At 48.4% G+C, this 20,965-nt stretch overlaps 1 protein-coding gene across 2 annotated transcripts; it reads right to left on the reverse strand.

Moving 5' to 3' along the window:
• Nucleotides 1–1,666: 1,666 nt before the first annotated feature.
• Nucleotides 1,667–20,746, reverse strand: KIF2C (kinesin family member 2C). Of its 2 annotated transcripts, XM_027537463.1 has the most exons (21): nucleotides 20,577–20,746; nucleotides 19,629–19,723; nucleotides 16,827–16,928; nucleotides 16,599–16,647; nucleotides 13,862–13,984; nucleotides 12,753–12,875; nucleotides 12,104–12,204; nucleotides 10,981–11,076; nucleotides 10,344–10,398; nucleotides 10,072–10,234; nucleotides 8,587–8,677; nucleotides 8,255–8,318; nucleotides 8,086–8,177; nucleotides 7,192–7,334; nucleotides 6,188–6,392; nucleotides 5,956–6,066; nucleotides 4,657–4,724; nucleotides 4,221–4,326; nucleotides 4,016–4,129; nucleotides 2,434–2,557; nucleotides 1,667–2,324 (listed from the first exon to the last, which is right to left on the reverse strand). In XM_027537463.1, exons 1-21 carry the CDS (start codon nucleotides 20,638–20,640, stop codon nucleotides 2,242–2,244), a joined length of 2,172 nt encoding a protein of 723 aa, XP_027393264.1. In that variant the 5' UTR covers nucleotides 20,641–20,746; the 3' UTR covers nucleotides 1,667–2,241. The 2 variants fall into 2 exon arrangements, with proteins under 2 accessions (XP_027393264.1, XP_027393265.1); XM_027537464.1 differs by lacking the exon at nucleotides 12,753–12,875 and having other exon boundaries at nucleotides 20,577–20,741.
• Nucleotides 20,747–20,965: the final 219 nt, after the last annotated feature.

A 20,965-nucleotide genomic window follows, 5' to 3' on the forward strand; every position in this document is an offset into this window, starting at 1 on the left:
TAGCTTAGAGCCTCTCAGAGAGTTAAAAACTGTCAGAATAAACTAGTAAAGGATTTCATTGATGAGTCAATGCTTGTTGCCAAGTTTTCACATCCCCTGAATTGTATCCTTGAATATGTATCAATTAATAGTGGGTATGTAGAAAAAATAAGTAGTGGCCTTGGTGTTAGTAACTTTAGACCCTTAAGGTAATAAATTCTTTCTTTGTTGTAAACCCATTACACATCCGCCCTATAGGAATGCAACTTTATCTTTGGAAGATGGTGCCAAACCTTGAAATAATTACTCTTAGAGAAAGTAAGTCTTTGTTGATAAGTCCTTGTCAAGAGTCATAAAATGTTAGTAGGCCTTCTGGCCAGAAGATGATGTAAATCACCTAAACCATTTGTATACGATACATTTGCAGGAAAGAAACCTTGGTTTTTGATAAGAACCAAAGACTGCTGACTTTGCATCCCCTATTATCCTCTATGTGTAACTTAGGGTATAAAGCCCCTGTTAAAAATAAAGCTACGGGCCTTGCTCACCAACGCTTGGTCTCCCCATGTCATTCTTTCTTTTAACTTCCAGCTGAGTCTCCATCTGGAGCGCGGAACCCACCACGCTGACTAATCATGCCTGGGCTTCTAAGACCCACTCGAGAAGGTGTCTAGGGTGAGACACCTTCCGCTATTCGAGAGGGCGCCTGCGGCCTACGTCAGTGGTGCAAACTTCTTGTCTTGAAGTTTTATTGGTCTCCCGCGTAAACCAAGCTACTCAGCTTCTTTTCTCCACTGAATTTTCCTACTGAGCTATCCTCATTCTATTGTTCTCTATATCTCTAATTAGCATATAAATAGTCGCCTAGGCCGTCTCTCCTTCGAATACCCTGGATCAGCTGGGGCAGGTCCCCAGCATCACCACAAGATAGAGAATGCTCCTTCTTTACAGTGAAAATCCTGAGGCTGAGAAAGAGGGCTAGAACCTGGCCCATCTGACCCCATTCCTCTGAGTCTCTGCAGCAGCCCATGCGTCCTATGCCGTGTCTCCCTGACTGGAGCCTTCCTAAAACTTGTGTTTGGTTGTGTGGTGCTAGGCTAAAAACCTTTTAATGGTGCATTACCATTTACCTGGAGAAGGAAATGGCAACCCACTCCAGTACTCTTGCCTGGGGAATCCCATGGGCAGACGAGCCTGGTGGGCTACAGTCTTGTGGGGTCGCCAAGAGTCGGACATGACTGAGCAACTGAGCATACACCATTTACCTGATTCATGTTCTGTGACGTGGGATCTGGAGTCTTCTAGTTCCCAAACCATCCATGCCCTGTGTTTGGTTCCTCAGTCTATATGGCAAATTTCTCATTTTTCAAGAGCAAACGTGTTAACCTGTCAGATCCTTTCCTGTCTAGCAAAGCAAGTGCTTTCGCGTCAGTGTTCCCACAGAATTTTTTAACATGTCTTTAGCAGACTGTAAATGGCAGAGCACCATTTCCTTTCTGCTTCGAGCTCCTGTCCAGGAGAAGGCCTAGGACCTAGTCGGCATTGAACAAGGCAGAGGTTGGCATCTTCACCATGTCACTGAAACCGCAGGTGTGGATGTGGCCTCCTGGGGAGAGTCAGCATCAGCGCTACCCCTGAGGTGGTGTCTGAGTCCCAGAAGGCTCTTCCCACACACCACTCAACAGGCTGATTTTTTTCTCTTTATTATTAGACATAATATATAAACACATAAAACAGAAAACAGCAGGGATCCTCATGGGCCTCAAAAACCAGCAGGGAAGGAAGAGGCCCTGGGAAACTTTTTTTTTTTTTAAAGTACAAGATATATTAGTGGCCGGACCAAGGGTGTGGAAGGCAGGCCAGAGCCAGCAGAGCTGAACTATAGGCTCCTTCTCTCCCCACAGAGCCAGGACAGCCCCAGGGAGCTCTCCCCCAGCAGCCAGTCCACACAGGCAGATTGCTGCCTACGGGAAAACTCTACGATGGAGAGCCTCCCCCTCTGGGAGAGAAGGGCAGTGCACAGGGTAACTAAAAGCTCCTTCCTTCCATCCTTTTTCCCTCCGTGGCTGCAAGTGAGGAAAAGGAAAGCTGTGTCCTATGCACACTGACTCCTCCCAGCTGCCCTGGGCCCTGATACGCCCATACTTGGCATTTACCAAAGTCTGTCCCAGCTCAGACCCACCAGGTGCCCAGAGTTTGCTGAGGAGGGAAGGGGAGGGGAAAGGCTGGGTATGACACCAAATAGATCTTTATTTGCAGTCGTCACTGGGGCCGTTTCTTGCTGCTTATTTGTTTGCTGGCCTGCTCTTCTAGCTGCATGGCCAGGCGCAAGGCCTTGATGACATCTGGAAGGCAGGGGTGGTGCACTTGAAGTCAGCAGGTCTCTTGGAGACCCTGTTCCCTCAGGCAGAGCCACCACCACCCACAGAGGCCCCACCCTCCAGCTGCACCCACCTCGCAGGGCTGAGAAGTGCTTGGCTTGCTGGGCCAGGGCACACTCTGCTTTATTCACAAAGGTCTCCAGGTCGTAGTCTGGCTGCTCAGCCATCTCGGAGAGCTCCAGCCAGCCTGGCCCTTGCTGCAGCGACACAAGACGGACCTTGTCAGGTCAATAATGACCAAACCAATTTAGCAAATCATTCCCAGGGCTCTACCATCTGCAATGCGGATGCCTGTTCCTCTAGCCATGGCCCTGGCCCTGCCTCCTGACCCTTCCCCCATAACTCTCAGCTTGAATCTATCCTTCCCCTGCCTGCCAAACTTGTCCCTGTCCCTGATATCAAATGCATATCTTGATGCCCAAGCCAGAAATCTGAGCAAAAATTCTTTCACCTTGTCCCTCAATCCTAACAACTGCACCCCTGAAATGGTTCTTAAATCTCATGTCATCCTGTCAATCCCAAGACCATGGTCACAGCTAGTCTAGGCACCAGTGTCTCTCCTGAACTCTACTAATCTCCTAACTGCTCTTAACTCCTTAGCGTTTCTACTCATGCTCTCCCTGGGTCCTGAAGCCGGGCTCTGTGCTGTGGCCACAGTAAGGTCCCTAAAAGCTCTCACGTGACCAAGGCACCACTCTGCTTTACTCCCTTCAAAGGCATTCACTGCCCTCATAACGAAGTCCAGGCCTTTGGTGTGAACCATAATGTCCTTTAGCATCAGGTCCCGGCTGACCCGCCCACAGCCTTGATCTCCCTCCCTCACCTGCTCTCACCTTTTGCTATGGCCAGAGCAAACCTACTGCTCTTCCTGAAAGTACCATGTCCTTTCAAACCTTTGGACCCTGAGCACCTGAGGCGGGGAGGGCTCGTGCAGACACTGACCTTGCACGTCCCCTCCTCGGTTCTAAGTGCCCCTCGCTGCCCTCGCTGCTCCACACTCGGAGTGCCCCACTGTTAGGATGCCCTTCAGGCCTCTCCCCTACTTGCACTTCCACAGCAGGGATCATGGCAGTGGTAGCATCTATCACCTACTAAAGGCTGACCACATGCTGGGGAAGGCTGAGTGTTTAACAACATATCACTTAATCCTTAGTGTAACCATCTTGTCTTGACCATTTTGGAGATGAAGAATTTGGGGCCCGGTGAGCCTCAACGACTTTCCTGAGGAAACTGGCTCATAAATAGAAGAGTCAGGATTGATCAAGTCTTTCTTTAGGCCTGTTATCCATCCTTCATGATTTTGGCCCTTGGTCTCAGCACAGGAGCTGGTGGTATATAGAAAGTATTCACCAACATTCATGAACAAACGAGACCTGGCTACCCTCCAAACCCTCAGTCAGGAGCACAGGAAAGAGAGACTAGCTCCAGCCAGGAGGATGGGGGAAAGCCTCTGTGTGCCAGGCTGGAGAAGGAGGTGTGGTAATTAGCTGCCCTATAAAAGCAGCTGAATAACTAACTGGGGAATTAAGAAATGCTGATCTAGAAGGCTGCCTCTTGCCACCCCAGCCAGAAGACCCGAGGAGGGGGTGTATGTGTGCATGTAAAGCCCAGGTCACTTTCCAGGAATGACGCTGAGCCCAGGGTCAGCTCTCCACCTGTATGATCTCCTTGAGCTCTTCCATGGCCCTTTCTTCCAGCTCCCTGATCTGAGTCATGGCTTCATTGAAGCTGGACATCTGGGAAGACAGTTCATCCTCTTCCTTGGAGAACTAAGGGGGCAAAAGGAGACAGATGACAGTGTGGCCGGGTCCCCATCTCAGCTGGCCATGTTCCCTTCTTGCCTGGCCCACCTCCCCTTACATTGCCTGCACTCAGGGCCCCATTGGAGCTGGCTTCCATCTCTTCTGTTTCCATCTGCATTGGCTGCTCCCCACTGGGTCCACTGTGGGGGCTCAGCTCCTTGACCCTGAGAAAACAAGAAGGTCACAGCTCCCACAGCAGCCTCTTTGGCACTCACAAGTGTGCAGCACTACTCAGATTTCGAGACTTCAAGGAGATGGAGTAGTGGCTTTGCTTTGACCTAGAAGGATTCTTATTCACACTGCTCCCCACCAGAGCCTGAAGGGGATCAGAAAAAAACCTAGTAGCCTCATATATGAACTCCCAAGCCTCAGACTTAGTGAGTCATAGAAGGAGACAATAGGCACTGAGTCCCCAGAGCCCCCTCCCCACTCATCACTGCCATTCCCTCCCCAACCCTGCTCCTTCCCATCCCACTTGGCACAGGTACCAGTACCTGTCTGCATATCTTAGTGTATTTAAAGTATATTCACAGGAGCTTATGCCTGGTGAGATCATGGCGATCTGCAAAAGAAGGAATGGGCAGTTAGTTAATGGTCAAGGATCCCAGGGTAAGGGTGCTCTTGGAGAGGCTGCCAGGAATTGGGGGGAGAGCTCATTAAATACCCACTGTGTGCCAGGGAACTTGCCTCGTGGGCCCTGCAAACTAAGGTTCTTTAAAAGTTGGTCCCCATACAGAGTGAAGTAAGCCAGAAAGAAAAACACCAATACAGTATACTAACGCATATATATGGAATTTAGAAAGATGGTAACAATAACTCTGTATACGAGACAGCAAAAGAGACACTGATATACAGAACAGTCTTTTGGACTCTGTGGGAGAGGGAGAGGGTGGGATGATTTGGGAGAATGGCATTGAAATATGTATAAAATCATATATGAAACGAGTCGCCAGTCCAGGTTCGATGCATGATACTGGATGCTTGGGACTGGTGCACTGGGACGACCCAGAGGGATGGTATGGGGAGGGAGGAGGGAGGAGGGTTCAGGATGGGGAACACATGTATATCTGTGACAGATTCATTTTGATATATGGCAAAACCAATACAATATTGTAAAGTTAAATAAAATAAAATTAAAAAAATAATAATAATAAATAAAAGTTGGTCCCCTGTCTTTGCTGGTATATCTAATTACTCCTGCTTCTTTACTTCTTTACTGACCCGTTCCTCTCACCAAGGTCACAATGCAAGGCTCTGTGATTCCTGCTGGAAACTTTAGTTCACCTGGGCTCAGAGATACTGCCTTAGGGAGAAGGGTTTAGAGCTTAGTCAGAAATTCCCACCTTCCTCAGCAGGCAGAAGAGAGGATATTCCCTGGTGAGGAAGGAGGGCAGATCTGAGCTAGAAAGCATTATGGATAAAATAAGGGGACAGAAAGTCCCTCAAGGCTGAGGCCCTCTTCAATTTCCTAGGCTGGGAGCCAGTGACCCCTGAGGGAAGTCACAGAGGGACGAGGACTGCCTCTCCTGCTTCCCCAAAGGTCCTCCTCCTGAATCCTGCAGCCCCCGTTTCATTAGGTATGGGAGGAACGACCTCCCCGACCCAAGAGATGCACAGACACACAGTAAAGGGAGAAGATCCTTTCCTCCCTGCTTGCGCAGGCAAAGAGGAGTCTGCTGCCCAAAAGCAGGGGTGAAGCCCAGTTAAATCAGAGCCTGGAAACCCAGCTAGCCAAGAATACAGAGCCTCCTGCCCAGGGACAGGACTGCACCACTCCAAAGGGCCCAACTCACCATGCAGGTCCTTGAGTTCTCGCCAATGAAGGAGTCCCTCAACACCTGTGTCAGCTTGCTCTCGCGGAATGGGGTGTGGGCCTTATTCTGTCCCAGGGCCCGGATGCATTCCTGGGGGACAGCAGGGGAAGCTGAGGTCCCCTCCTTCCTTTCAAGATGCCCTCTCCCTCCCACTCTTTCCTCCCAGCAGCCCTCCAGGGCTACCGGCTCCCATGTAGCTGGGCCTGGCTACCTTCAGAGCCAGGAGACTCTTGTTGATTTCTGCACCCTCCATGCGGGTCTGCCGGTCAGCACTGGAAGTGTCTGCGCCTCGCTCATTCCCTGCCAGATCCACCAAAGAGAACTTGCCATGCACTCTCCCTTTGGTTCGAAGAAGAATCTGGAAGCAGGCGTGGGAGCGGGAAGAGTTGGAGTTGGCAAATGTCTGTCCAGAGGTCCTGTGGCAAAGGAGGACAAAGCAGGGCTATGAGCTCCTTGAGGGGGCAGGCGGTCACCAGCCACCATGGCACCTGAGGCTCCAAGGCAGTCAGTTCTCCAGGAGGAAAGGGAGAAGGGCCAGGACTCAGACGTTCTGAGTCATCCTGTCCCACTTCTGTCCTTCCTTCCCTGGGCAGCAGCCCTCCCTCCAGCCACTCTGGGTATGGCTTACCCTGGCAGCCAAAGTACTGAATTCTGTGTGAGGGCCTTGGCCAGACCCTGGGCCATAGGCCATGGGGAAGCATGAGTTACCTCTGCTGCAGGGCACGCAGGGAAGGAGGGGCTGTCATGAACCACATGCTAAACTCTAGGGCCCTGGGGAGATAGTCCCTCCCTGGTCCTCCATATGCTGCTCAGCACCCCACTGCACCACGCTGAGGGCCCTGATAGAAGAGCACTTTCCTCCCTCTACACAGGAGCTCTCGTCCCATCACTTCCAGCTAGAGCATACCCAGAGCTTCTGTCCCCCACCACAGAGAGAGGGAACAGTAAGAAGAAACTCAGAGAAGTCAGGAAGCACACCTCTGGATAAGTCTGGTAATAAAGCCTGCCTTGGTCAGATTCAAGATGATTTGACTCGCCCCTGACGAGCCTTACCCTGGGTCATTGGCCCCATTGCGACCGCTTAAGGCAGAGGCCTTCAGAGCCCTCACCAAGCTGGGGGAAGTGGCGCTCTGTGGAAACAGCAAAGGGCTCAGTGCTCATCTATCACCTGACCTGGCATTAGAAGGTGGCCCCTTCCTCTGGCCAAACTCTGACCTGCAGGCACTGCCTATGTCGATCATCTTGATGACATCATCAGCACAGCTCACCAGGCGCTCCTGCAGCCCCACCACCTGCACCTGCTGCTTGCCGTCCTCCAGCACGCGCAGCTTGGCCTTCTTATTGAGCAGGTCGAACAGCTGTGCCGGGCAGGGGAACAAGACCAAGGCTGTCAGGCGCCAGGCACCCACTGATCCCTCCCCGCTTCAGAGCCTGTCACAGCTTAGACAATGGCTGGGAACAGGAAAGGTGGGAGAGGCTACACTGGGTGATGTCAGATGAGCAGCGAGCAGTTCATCTGGGAGCTGAACTGGGCCACCTTGGTTTGATGTGACCCTGCTTCTTTACTAGCGTGACCTGGGAAGGTACTTAGCCACCCAGCTTCATTTCTCATCTGTGCGATAGCGACAGTAACGGTGATACTTCCCAGTAGGGTTGTGGTAAAGAGCTGAGAGAAGTGCTTAGAATAGTGCTCAGTACCTAGTAACATGTTAATTAGCCACATTAGCTATTATCTAGACCCCACTCGGGGAAGGTGACTCTCCAAAAGCGTAGAGAGATACATAGAAATATAGAGAGAGAACGAGTATGAGAATGAATGTGTGCGATCAGGAGAAGAGAGATTTAAGAGGGAGGTGCATGGAGGGAGCACAGGGCACACACAAGCAAGCCTCCCGTCTGGGAGGAAGCCCTGAGGCGTGTTCCTGCTTACTTGTTGAGCGTGCCTCCCATTCCACCATCGGATGAAAACCTCCCACACATTTGGGCAAAGTGGCCCAAAGGCGTGACAACACACAGGGTGTTTGTCTTCTACAATTTCTAGCCAACCTCAAGATTTTAGAAAACTTCAGGGACCCCAGCAGCATAAACAGAGGGCTCCCTGCCAGCTACCTTCCCATTATAGATTTCGAAGAATGTCACATAGACTTCCAGGTCCAGCTTCCGGTATCGGGGCTGATTCTTCAGGAGGAAGACGTCCCGGGCTGTGGGGAGAACCTGGATTAAGTAAGCAACCTGCCCTTCTGTGCCCAACCCTGCTGGGGCAGAACACACTACTTACAGGCCATCGCATAGATCCCTTTGGATGCATTCTGGGCTTTTCCATAGAGGTCTCCACCCATTGTCTGCAAAGGGAAAGGACAGGAGACTGTGCTAAAGAGCCCTTGGCCTAGGCCAGAGCATTTCTGGCTCCACCACCACCGTGGGCCATACTACAGCCAGGAGGGGAGCTGGACCTGCTAAGGCCCTTCCCTGCCCCTGGCACAGCAAGAGCATCTGGAGGTGGGGCATCTGCACTGAAGGGACCTTCTGTAAGAAACTCACTGTCCTCCTTTTCAGAGGCCCAGAGGTGCACTAAGGGCAGGTTACTCTCTGCCAGGCTTGAATACTCACATGAGTCTTGCCACTTCCCGTCTGACCGTATGCAAAACAGGTTGCCTTTCCACCTTCAAAGATTGTTTGTACCAGTGGCCTTGCTGTGAACCTAAGAGAAAGCATGGGGAAGCATGCATATCTCTGCTTAAATGTGCTTCCTAGAACGTGGTTCTGCTACCCTTCCAAAGCAGGATTCCTGGGGGCTTCCTTCCAAGCAAAGTGGTCCCACCTGACCCCAGCCCCACTTACAAATCTGAAATTCTCCTAACCACCTGGGGAAGGCTGGACCAACTGGCCAGGAGCAGGCTGGTCCATACTCTGACTGAGCCACCAGCACCTCCTCTACCCTGGAGACACAGAGGGAAGCTTGAGCTTAGCAGCCCACTTCCAGCATATGAAACACTACAAAGATCAAAGAAACTCTTTAAGAGCCTAAAATATTTTAGGTTTTGTGGGCCACATAGGTCTCTTCCATATATACACATACGTAAGTATACATATATAGACATTTTTTAAATGTCTGTATTTGGCTGCACTGGGTCTTAGTTGTGGCAAGTGGAATCTTTAGTTGCAGCATAGTGTGGCTTGTGGGATCTAGTTCCCTGACCAGGGATCGAACCTGGGCTCCCTGCATTGTGAGCTCAGATCTTAGCAACCGGACCACCAGGGAAGTCCGAAATATATATATATATATTTAATGATTCTTTGAAAACACAAAATCCACTCTTAATTTGAGAGCCATATAAAAAGGGTTGCAAGCCAACTTTCACCCGTGAGCTACAGTTTATCAGCCTCCAGTGTAGAGCAGCGCTGTCCAGTAGAACTTTGAGGATGGATACTGGACATGATCTCTATCTGTACTGTCCAACAGTAGCCACTGTCACACATGGCTACTGAGCACTTGAAATGTGGCTCGTGTAACTGAAAAACTGAATTTGTTTTTGGCTGCACTGTACAGCACGTGGGAATCTTAGTTCCCCAATCAGGGATTGAACCCGTGGCCCCTGCCGTGGAGGTGCAGGTTTTTAACCACTGGACCACCAGAGAAGCCCCTGAAGAACTGAACTTTTAATTTTATTTAACTTTTATTTAAACAGTCACATGAAGTTAGTGGGAGCTGTACTGGACCAAGCAGCTCCAGAGTTTGCTGAGTCTGCTAAGCCCAGTGGGTAATGGGTGGCTGTACAGGACACAGACACAGGAAGAACCCCTGAGGCCTGCCCAGCCCAGCCTCAAAGAGCGCAGTGGGAATATTTCACTTCTGTCTACTCAAGCATGGGCCACTAAAGCTGAAACATAGGATGTGACAGCCCCAACAGGGCCTTCCTTGTGCTAGAAGCCAGAGCCAGCTCTGCATCATGGTCCATCCAAAGAAGACACAAGAGGAAGCCAGGAAGGGATTCAGAGTCAGCATGCCTGAGAGTGCAAGTGCTACCACAATGTCCCACACTGGAAAAAGGAAAGTGTCAGGAGGAAGGGGGGAAACAGAGGCAAGGGACTAACCTGTAGACAACTTCATTTGAAGTCGTTTCATCAAATGCGAAGTCAAAGCAGAATGCTTGGTTCTCCAGATACTTTGTTAAGTCCACTTTTAACTTAGGCTCATGGACCAAGAGGACACACTTGCTAGGAACGGAAATCACATCAATTTCTTTCTTGGCCAACTCTGCAGAAGGACAGTATTTCAGGCGATGCTCCCTGGACACGGGGGACCCTCAGTCTGAAGCCTCATTCTGACTGAACTTACCTTGGGGCTAAGGTAAGGTGGGGCTTACCTTGTTTATTCAGTGGGCGTTTCCTAACACAGACACATATCCTGTGCTCTTCGATCTTCAGGAGGAGGAGAGAAGACAACCGTCAGCAAAAAGGTCAGTGTAATATTGAAAGAAAGCTGGTCCAGAGCCCCTCCCTTACTAATCATATGTCTGGCCCAGTCAGGGGCTGAGACCTAACACTGGGACCCACTGTGCTCATAGTTACTCTAGAGCACAAGAAAGCTCTGAATTTTCTTCTCAGTTTTCTCACTCTGCTGCCTATAGGAGGTTTCAGCACACTTTCATGATTAGCAGTAAGAATTTAGCCAATCTATTGAAGCAGGGAGGATGGGGGCTGGAAGGGAGTTTATAAAGATCAGAGTCTCCTATCTAGCCCTTGCTAGCTCCACCCCACCAAAGCCCACCCTCACGCCCTTAAGGGTGAGTGACGATTCCTGTGTGCTCTCGTTCCTTTAAGAGATGTTTCTGTCTCTCAGTTATACGCCTACTCTGGAAAAGAATCTTTTTATATATATTAAAAAATGAATCACTTTGCTGTATATCTGAAACTAACACAATATTGAAATCAACTATATTTTTTAAAAAAATTGTACGCCTACTCAGGAAGGAGAGATAGAAGCCCTTTGGGATTACTTACTGGATCAGCCGCAGTAAGCGGATGACATTCCAAAGTAGCTCGAAATTCTTTAATCATGCGGGCAAATTCCCAGTTTGGAAAGCTGTTGTCATACTCCTGTTTGTGGTAAGATTGAAGAAGGACTGACTGCCAAGGTGTAGGTGTTCGCAGGCCTCAGTGCTAGGCAGTGGCAACAGCAGCCCTTCCTATGCACACAGCCCCTTCAGGGCTGACAAAACCCCCACACAATCTCATTGCCCTTGACTCTGGCTCTGGGCAGAGAATTCAGGCACAAAGTTTTGGGAACAAGATTGGCAGGGGGGCCTAGGCATGCAGCAACCACTCTAGGAAGCAGGGCAAGAGCCACTGCCCCATGTCTTAGGAGACCAGCAGGCTGGGATTCTCCTGTGCCATTAACCCAACCAAAGGGTAATAACCCAAACTTGAACTCCACTGTGGCACCCCACATATGCGCAACTAGGAGGTCAGGGGAACAGGCAACTGCCATTGAACTGTGTGATGGGCATGCCCACTGGATAACCAGTAGGAGATATTCATCATCTGAAGGTCTTCAGAAAAATATCTGAATTATTTGTTCTCTGAATCCTGATGAGAAACTGGTTAAAATTCTTGGTTATCAGAACTGGAGCCTCAGAAATGCTGGGGCTGAACCATTATCTATCTCTATTGCTGACAAGGTTGCAGTTAAGAATGTCTATATGGAGAAGGAAATGGCAACCCACTCCAGTATTCTTGCCTGGACAATCCTGTGGACAGAGGAGCCTGGTGGGCTGCTGTCCACAGGGTCGCACAGAGTCGGACATGGCTGAAGCAACTTAGCATGCACGCATGCATATGTAAAATAGACAGCTAGTGGGAAGCTGCTGTGTAACTCGGGGAGCTCAACCTGGCGCTCTGTGACAGCCCAGAGGGGTGGGATGGGGTGGGGGGTGGGAGGAAGGCCCAGGAGGGCGGGGACATGTATACCAGGGACTGATTCGTGTTGATGTACATCGGAAACCAGCAGGACATTGTAAAGCAATCATCCTCCAATTAAAAGTAAATAAATTGTTAAAAGCCCCTCTAAAAAAAAAAAAAGAAAGTCTATACAAAAACCCTTGCCCTTGCTTCCCAAGAAAGGTACCTGAGCTCGCTTTATTCTCATTTCAGAGTTCTGGGCTCTCTTCTCTTCTCTCTTGTTCTTCATTTTTTCCATTTCCTTCACAATACATGATTTCCTCCGAACTAGTGGAAGAGAAAAAAAAGAAGCCCTCTCTTTTACCTGTCTAGGCCAGCCTGCTCTTCTCTGGCTGTTGTGTGGAGTCCTGGGCCTTTCTCATGGCTAGACCTTCTCTAGACCCTTGCTCTTACATCACCGCATGCAAAGAGAAGAAGCACCAGCTATGACTCTTGGGATGGCCAAGCTGACAAGAAACTTGCTACTATGAGCACTCCAGGTCTAACCCAAGCTCTCTCTATGCCTCTGTGGCCTTTTTCTCAACAATCAGTAGAGATGAGATTGTCCCTGTTTGGTGGTCACTCTGGGCTGTTGTTCAGGTGTTGACCAAGACTTTAGCTGTAACAACACCTCAGTTACATCAGAGAGCTTCTGCCAGCTGGCAGTGAGTGACAGGGTCACCTGTTGTGAAAGATCAATTCCGTGGCCACAGGGCAACATGTCCCCATGAGACAGACATGGTTTGAACTCAGGTACCAAGCAAGCCATGTTTGGGACAAGCTGTAATTCCTATCCTGCACTAGCAGCAGGGTACCAGACAGCTCAGTGTGTCTACCTGACTTCACAGAGTTTGCAGAAGAACTGTCTCGGACGGAGTGGACTTGTTCTTCCACCTCCTTGCTGACCATCGTCAATGGTATTTCACTCACTGCAGGGCAGGAGGGCCTAGAGGGGCCGGCTGTGGGGGAACAAGAGTCATTGGAGAAGCAGGCAGGCATACAGCAGCTGTGTTCATCTGAGCCCTAGAGGGTCACAGGCCAGGAGGATGGCTACTGACTGCCAGCTCAGCAAGGGCTCAGGTTCTACTGCGTAAGCAGAGCTCAGGCTTTTCCCTTCATCTCAATCCACACCTTGAACCCAGTAAGCCCCGCCACAGGGGTTGGCTCCTGGTGTCAAGAAATCTTAAAGGTTATGTGAGTTGCTCAGTATGCGCTTCACTAGGAAGGGAAAAGCCTTTAAAGGTCTGACCTCTTTAGGCTTGACCAAGTAAGGGTTCTTAGGCCAGGCCAGGCCTTTCAGCTCATTTGGGAAAAATTTCTGACTTCAGAACCCCAGTAGTTAACAGGAGGAAGGACTGAAAACTAGGAATAATGGGAACCTGGTTCAACCTAGAAAGGTACAACCAGAGAGGTACAACCCACAGCAACTTCCCATAGCTGGCCATGACCCTTTTGTTTACCTTGACTTTAAATCACTTAATTTACTAATAACTAGTACAAATTGACAATTAAAAATGTTTTTAAAATCCCATTTATATAAAGTCCAAAAGAAGATAAAGTTAATTTATGTGATCCAAAGTCAGGACATAGATACCCTTGGGGCTTAGGAATTGGGAGGGGGCCTGAAGGGGACTTTTGGAGTGCTGGTAATGCTGTTTGATCTAGATGTCAGTTATATGAGTGTGTTTACTTTGTGAACTATATAGTCAATGATAGGTTTACTTTCCTGAACATATATATATATGTGTGTGTGTGTATATGTATAATGTTTAAAGTTTAAAAAGTAAAGTGAGACGATTTTCAGATAAGGGAGCAGTGGTGCAGGAGCAGAACGGTATGAAAGCCAGGGAGTATAGGAATCCTAGGATATTCCAAAACAGGCTCAGGGCAATGTGTGAAGAGCTGCTCTAGGGCCTCAAACAGGGAGAACAGATTCATTACTCACCGGCAACTGAAAACTGTTTGCGGGAATTTGCAGATGCAGGCAGCTCCACCTCCATATCATTTTCCTGAGTGGTGATTCGAACCTCTGAGACAGCGGACATGCGAGTGGAGCGGCCTCGGAGACCTGAAGGACCAAGGGCCGTGGCCAGTCAGTGCATTGTGATCAGAAGAGCAAAACAGATAGAGGGACAGTCGAGGGTAACCCTTCAAGATTCTATACAGGGTGAGATGGGTCCCGAAACCTGGAAAGGAGCCCACCAACTTCCCATTCCTTCCATCCAAGAAAGAAAGGCCAAGTACCAGTGACCCCAAAACTAATTTGTTACATCCTGCAGTCTGAGAGCTCCTGAGGGATCCCACAAGAGCATCTGTCTGGAGTAAACGGAAGAACCTACAGACAATGTGAGATCATTTCTGGAGACACAGACCTAATCCCAGAAAAAAAGCATTTTAATCTTAGCAGCAGCACCTACCATTCTACAATCTTCCCAAACATCCAGAGGTAAATACTAGTATTCCCAACTGATAAAAGGGGACATTAAGGCATAGAGAAATTAAGCAATTTGCCCAGTGTCACTCAGTTAGTAAGTGTCAGAGTCAGGATGTGAACCCAAGACTGCCAGATTTCACGACCAGGGCTTTTTCCACTGCTCTAAGATGCTTTACAGAGCCAGACCTGGGCCACAGCATTAGAAGTCATGGGACCAGCAACTGATTTTTCTGGAATCTTTAAAGAATGCTTAACTGACAGAAACAATTTAACTGAGTTTATACAATTAAGTTGTTTAAACAAGTTTAATTCCTGTCAATTTCTACTCATCTATATTGCTTCCCTCCATAAGAAGAAATAATGTACCTATAAAATAAAAGTAGTAAATTTGGAAATAAAACACTAGTGTCATATAAACAAATATCAACCTATATGGAATTTGAGTTTCCTAAGTTTAGGCTGATATGATGGCTCTATATAATCAATCTATGTTTTTCATAAAGAGCATGAATTATTATAATATTCCTATTTCTCAAAAGATCTGTGATCTTATGTTTCACTTCTACTATTCAATATCATTCATTCAATAATGAATCGTTATTTTTTTCCCATTAAAAGGAGCAGTAGGGGTCCAGTGGTTAGGATTCCGTGCTCTCACTGCCAAGCGCCCAGGTTCAATCCCTGATTAGGGAACTAAGATCCCATGAGCCAGGTGGCATAGTCAAAACAAAGAAAAAAGGAAGAGTGGCAATATCTTTTTGGGACGTGCACGTGGAGAGAGACCACTGCCACTCATATTTCTCCTGGAGGCCACTGGAGTGGTACAGCCAGCAAGAGAGGGCCAGCATTACACCATTCCTGCCTAGCTCAAGCTCAAAACCACCCCACCTTTCACCTCGGGCCCCTGGGAAGCCTGAAGCTCCAGTCAAGTAGTCTCTGGGCCCAGGGTGGCTGGATTATGTTGAGACAGAGATAACCCCCCGACTAGGACAGGTTGTGCAGGCTGTGAAGTATAGCTAGCTTTGGGTTATAAACTGGATTCTTTGGGCAGCTTGTGCATATAGGCACCCATCACAGCCTACCATAGTTAAAGTAGGTTTATGCTGATTCCTGCAGAGAAAGCCTAACTTTCTCTGGAGTTCAAAGCACTGCTATTATTTGTCCAATCCCACCCTACCCCCAGATCACCATAGCATTACCAACTCTACCTCTAAATGGCCCTGACCTAGCTTTTCTGACAGCCTACTCACCACCTCACTCCAAGGCATGTCATTTCCCCAGGGAGAGAAAACAAGCCCACCACAGTTGATTACCGCTCTGGATTCCACAGGAAAGGCTCCCAGGCCAGTTAGCAAATTTCCCAAATGCACCAGATCCAAAGAGATTGGTCTAAGTTAAGAGCTGTAGGTTGAATGGTTGAATTCTCTTTTTCTTTTTTTTAACTGCTTCAGAGGTAGGATCGACATAAAAACAGCTGGAGGTATTTTATGTGTACAACTTGATGGATTTGGAGGTAAGTATACACCCATAATGGAGAAGGCAATGGCACCCAACTCCAGTATTCTTGCCTGGAAAATCCCATGGACAGAGGAGCCTGGTAGGCTGAAGTCCATGGGGTTGTGAAGAGTCGGACATGACTGAGTGACTTCACTTTCACTTTTCACTTTCATGCATTGGAGAAGGAAATGGCAACCCACTCCAGTGTTCTTGCCTGGAGAATCCCAGGGATGGGGGAGCCTGGTGGGCTGCCGTCTATGGGGTTGCACAGAGTCGGACACAACTGAAGCAACTTAGCAGCAGCAGCATACACCCATAAAACCATCATCATAATCAATGCTATAAATCTGCTCATCACCTCCAAAAGTTTCCCCCTGTACCCTCATTTTATATTTTGTTTTCTCCTTTTGTAGTAAATCACTCAACATAAGATCTACCCTCATAGTAAATTTCTAAGTATATAATACACTCATTGATCATGGGCCCTATGATAATACATTAAATCTCCAGAACTTCTTTATCTTGCCTAACTGAAACTTTGTACCCTTCGACCAACACCTCTCCATTTCTTCCTCCCTGAAGGTTGAATTCTTCCTCACTGAGAAAGAGGCGTGGAACACAGGGCAGGACTCAGCCTACACAGTAGCGGTCTTCTAACTGGAACCATGAGTCTACTCACAGCTTCCTGCACCCCAAGAACATCATTTCTGGCACAAACCCCATGACAGTGAGCCAGCAGAAATCCATTTACCTTCCTTTGGAGCAGGAATTCTGGAGCTGACTGATCTGCGCTTTTGTTTCTGAAAAAAAAAAAAAAAAACCACCATGACATATGGGTCTTATCAGTTCTCAAGGGCCTATCCTGGGCCCATGTACTGTGCTGAAGTACTAAGCAGGCCCAGAAAACAAACCAGCAAAGACCCAAACAAGCCAAGTGCATCCTCTGGGCACTGGCTGTAGTCAGATGACTGGCAGCTACCTGAACCGTTACATTCTCCTGCAGGGGAAGATTGTCCTTCAGGTGTAAGGGAAGAAGCTGTAAGAGTTCTGGGTTTATTGCAGCCACATCATCAAAATCTACCTGCAAGAAGAAAGTAAAAGTTTCTATGAACAACATAGCTTGTTCAATTCAATTGCATTTCTGCAATCAAGGCTACCCCTAAATTCATATTTTATAAACTTTGAGTTCCGCCAAGTACTAACAGCTATAAACAAATATTTATTCCCTGATTGTGTTTTACCATCTAGATGGATATTGGTTTCTGATCTCCAAGCGAATGAATGGTAGACATTAGCGATGAGAATGAGGTGAAGAGGAAGGCCAACAGTCAGATAGTCCACAGTAGATCTTGGCCACTTGGCTCCCTACCGCTCTGTGGGGCAGTGGGGTCCTGCTGGGCACAGCCCTTGAACACCTCTTGCTGCCTGCCACCAAGGGGGAAACAATTCTAACTGTCCCACTGATAGTCAAGTGGAGGGCCCTTCAGGATCTTATGGGCGGGGACAAGTACCCGAGAGCGGTTACCTAGTCCTCAATCTACCTACATTTTCTACCGGGCCCAGAAACTTCTTCCCCAGTCACAGCATCCTACTCATGCCTTCCCTACTTCCTGTGCATGCCTGCAATGAGGTCACAATTCCAGGTTTACATCACCAGAGTCCTGAAACCCAGGGACAACTCAGGCTTCATCAGCATATTTCACAGCAGATTCAAACACACCAAAATAGTACCAACTTGATTATTTGTGTTTCACATTTGTGATAAAATGTGAAAGAGCTGCAGCATGTACTCCCAGGTGAGAACTTCACTTCCTACATATGCAATTTTTATGTATTAACAGCTTCTTCAAACACTTATTAGGCATAAGTAAGGCAGTAGGGGGAAGGTACTCAAACTGAACTAAGACATGTATTGGACTTCCCTAGCGGTCCCATGGTTGGATGGCTGGGAAGATTTCACATCCTGGGGGGCAACTGAGCCTGTATGCTACAGCTACTGAGTTCAAGCTCTAGAGTCGTAAGTACTGAGCCCATGCTCTGCATCAAGAGAAGCCACTGTAACGAGAAGCCCACGCACTGCAACTAGAGAGTTGCCCCAACTCGCTTCAACTAGTGAAAGCCCACATGCAGCAACGAAGACCTGGTGCAACCAAAAAATTAAAAAGACATGTATTGCCCTTGCCTTCAGTGAGCTCATATTCTAGTAGGGGAGAGAAGCCATACACATAAAGGGCTGGAAACCCAAGCAGCATGGGATAGACAAGGAGGACAGATGATCAAGTGCAAAAGCTGGTAAGTACTTTAGTAGTCACACTTCTATTCACCTTTCTTGGACAGCTACAAACCCTTACTACTACCCCTCCACCCCAATTCCAATCCCTAAACTACAGAGAGCATAAACAATGCAGAAAACCAGAGTTCCGACATTGACTGATTCTCACATTAATGATTCAGGAAGGGATAAGAGTGTGCAGGCAGCGAGGCACTGGGCAGGATCACAGAGTGGGGAACTGCCTCATTTGTCCCTGGCACAGGATACTTTGGGAGGAGTGTATGGTAAAAAGGACAAAAGTTGATTGGGATCAGATCTTGAAAAGGCTTTGAATGCCTCACTAAGAAGGTTGAACTTTATTCCACAGGCAACATTTGAGCTGGAGTTAAGACGCAATAAGAATTGTATTTCTAAACAAACAACAAAAACAAGTCACGAGGAACTGCTAATAGATGGCTGAAAGGGATTTTAGGAACCTCTTGATTCAAGGACATAATATAAAGAATCCAGTTCTTCTATTTCTCAAATACACCACCTAAATAAACCTGTGTCTACCATAAGGCACTACGCTAAGCAAGCACTTTACATTTGTTATCTCATTAAGCTTCATGAAGTGGGTCCAGGTTTGTCTTACTCACCTATGTATCCCCAACACCAAACACACTGGCTGGCATTTTGGAACCAGTACAAAAGGATTTGTTGAATAAGTCCTCAAACAACCCTATGAGTAGATATTATTATCATCCTCATTTCATAAACGAGGAGAATTTCTCATAGGAGCAGAAATGTGCTCGAGAACATTTAGTGGCAGGGCCAGACTCTAGAATCCAGGTTTTCGTACTCAGCCTGGTGACCTCTTCACTACACCACATGCCTCTAAAACATAAATGTCTTAGGGATATCCCTCCTACTTCTCAAAATCCTTCCAAGGCTCCCACTGGCTGCAGAATAAGATCTTAAACATCTTAGTGCCAGAGACAAAGGCCTTCTAGTCTCCTTTTCCAGTCTTTTTGCTGCTGCCAAGCATACTAAGCCTTCCTCTGCGCCTGGAGCCAGTTTCTTTACCCGTCCCCATGAGGGCCACCTCAGTGTCTTTGGCCCCACCCCCACAAGCTCATCTGCAGTGAGTTTCCATCTCTGACCTGCTCTAGCATTATTCCATCTGTAGTTGCCTTCTATTTTTGGGTGTTTCAGAAACATACTTTTGTCTCCCCAAAGAGATTATCAATTTTACTCTCCAAATCAGTATCATAGGTAGTGTGCACTCAGAAGCTAGCTTGGGTGAGTAAGGTTTTAGAATTCTGTGCAGTTTGCTTTCTACAAACACACCAGAAACTGTTGATTGCTTCAATTTAGAACAAGGCTGCCTTAAAAAGAGTCCCAAAGCATTCAAAGAGGACCATATTTAAGATTGGGGAGGACAAGTCAGGATGGAAGACAAAGCTGACACAAGTTCCATTTCCACACATGTCTTTTTAACTGTAGTAGAGGCACACTCATAGAACCCACCTCTTTGCCCTTTGTATCTCCTCCTTCTTTCCATTCCACTGAAACGCAGGATTTCTCCAAGTTCACAGTGCTTATACTGGCACTGTGAATTATGCCTAAAGTATGAAAAGGCCAGCGTTACCTATCTTTTTCACTGTTAGGATCCCAGAGGCTCAAATGTCAAGTTGACCTGAAGGAAGGGACAGTTGACTTTCTTTCTAATCTCAGCAGACAAACCTCTTGGCACCCCACCCTTGGAATATCCCTCAGTGAACTAGGCAGGGAACAGTTCTTAAAACTGAGCTGTAGAGGATAAGGGCTCACCCCGACTCAAAAGAGAGCCTACAGCGTAGTGAAGGTATGTTTGGGCAGGAGAGTCTCTCTAGGGCTTAGGTGAGCCATTCTTCAACACAGCACTGAGGCTCTAGCGCCCTCAGGTTTCCCTATCTCCTGACCTTTATGTCTGACCATTCTAATGATACTGGTACTGGAATCATCAGACCTGCCATAGTTGAGATACCTGGCTGAACTGAAAAGGAGAGGGCAGAACTGCAAGCTCCTGAATGAAGAGCAGGGATCTCATCATTTGTCCCATTACCCTGAATCCGGTGTCTGACATATTGTAAGTGCTCAGTGTTAATGGGAGAGTAGAGGGGTCAGAGAACCGAGGTCCCTGCAAGAGCAGGGCAGTTTCAGGGGAGAACTTTGGAGGGGAAAGGAATCCTGACTTCCCGGAAAGGTCCAGTGACATGGGGGCTCCGCCCACTCCTGGAGGACGGAAAGGAGACGCATGGTCAGTACAGAGGCCCCTGGCCGTTGGTAGGGAAGACTGACCGCCAGTGAGGAGACCTAGACCTGGGGTGTGCGGGGATCCCTAATAGTGATTCAGGGCCTGCCATTTGGGGAGGGGCGGTAATTTCAGTCATCTCAGCCCACGGGTCCCTATGGTCTCAGGACCCCGCCCCTCACCATTACTGCGCTGGATCTTGATGGTGAGACCAGGAAACAGGCGAGCCTGAAGCGACGAGTCCATGGGCAGGAAGGAGCTCCGGTGAGGGACACGCGAAAGGCCAGAAAACCACAACTCTGGGAATCCTAACGCCGCGTAAACTGCCGAAGTTTAAATCCCGCGCGCCAGCGTCCCGAAACGTCATCACACTGTCGCCGGTCTCCCTTCCGCCAATCAGCGGCGTTCTGCGGAGCCTTTTGGGATACGTAGTCTCCGGGACGCCTTCCGGCGTCTGGAACCGCCCACTCGTCTGGCCAGACCGCTGAACGCAGGGCCTCTTGGGAGCTTTTGGAACCCGCGCTCTGGGAGGTCTCTATTTCCATGAGTTCAACCAGCGGTATCGCTGCTG

The sequence above is a fragment of the Bos indicus x Bos taurus genome, chromosome 3, assembly GCF_003369695.1.
Source record: "Bos indicus x Bos taurus breed Angus x Brahman F1 hybrid chromosome 3, Bos_hybrid_MaternalHap_v2.0, whole genome shotgun sequence".
NCBI classification, from domain to species: domain Eukaryota; kingdom Metazoa; phylum Chordata; class Mammalia; order Artiodactyla; family Bovidae; genus Bos; species Bos indicus x Bos taurus.

Bases quoted from the DNA above. Each gene is read 5' to 3' on its own strand.
- KIF2C (XM_027537463.1), bottom strand. From the start codon at position 20,640: ATGGACTCGTCGCTTCAGGCTCGCCTGTTTCCTGGTCTCACCATCAAG. The intron at 6,393-7,191 runs GTCAGAGTTTGG...CCTTTGCCACAG, and splicing joins GACATAGGCAGTGCCTGCAG to GACCTCTGGACAGACATTTG. The intron at 6,067-6,187 runs GTAGCCAGGCCC...GCTGTCCCCCAG, and splicing joins AGAGTCTCCTGGCTCTGAAG to GAATGCATCCGGGCCCTGGG.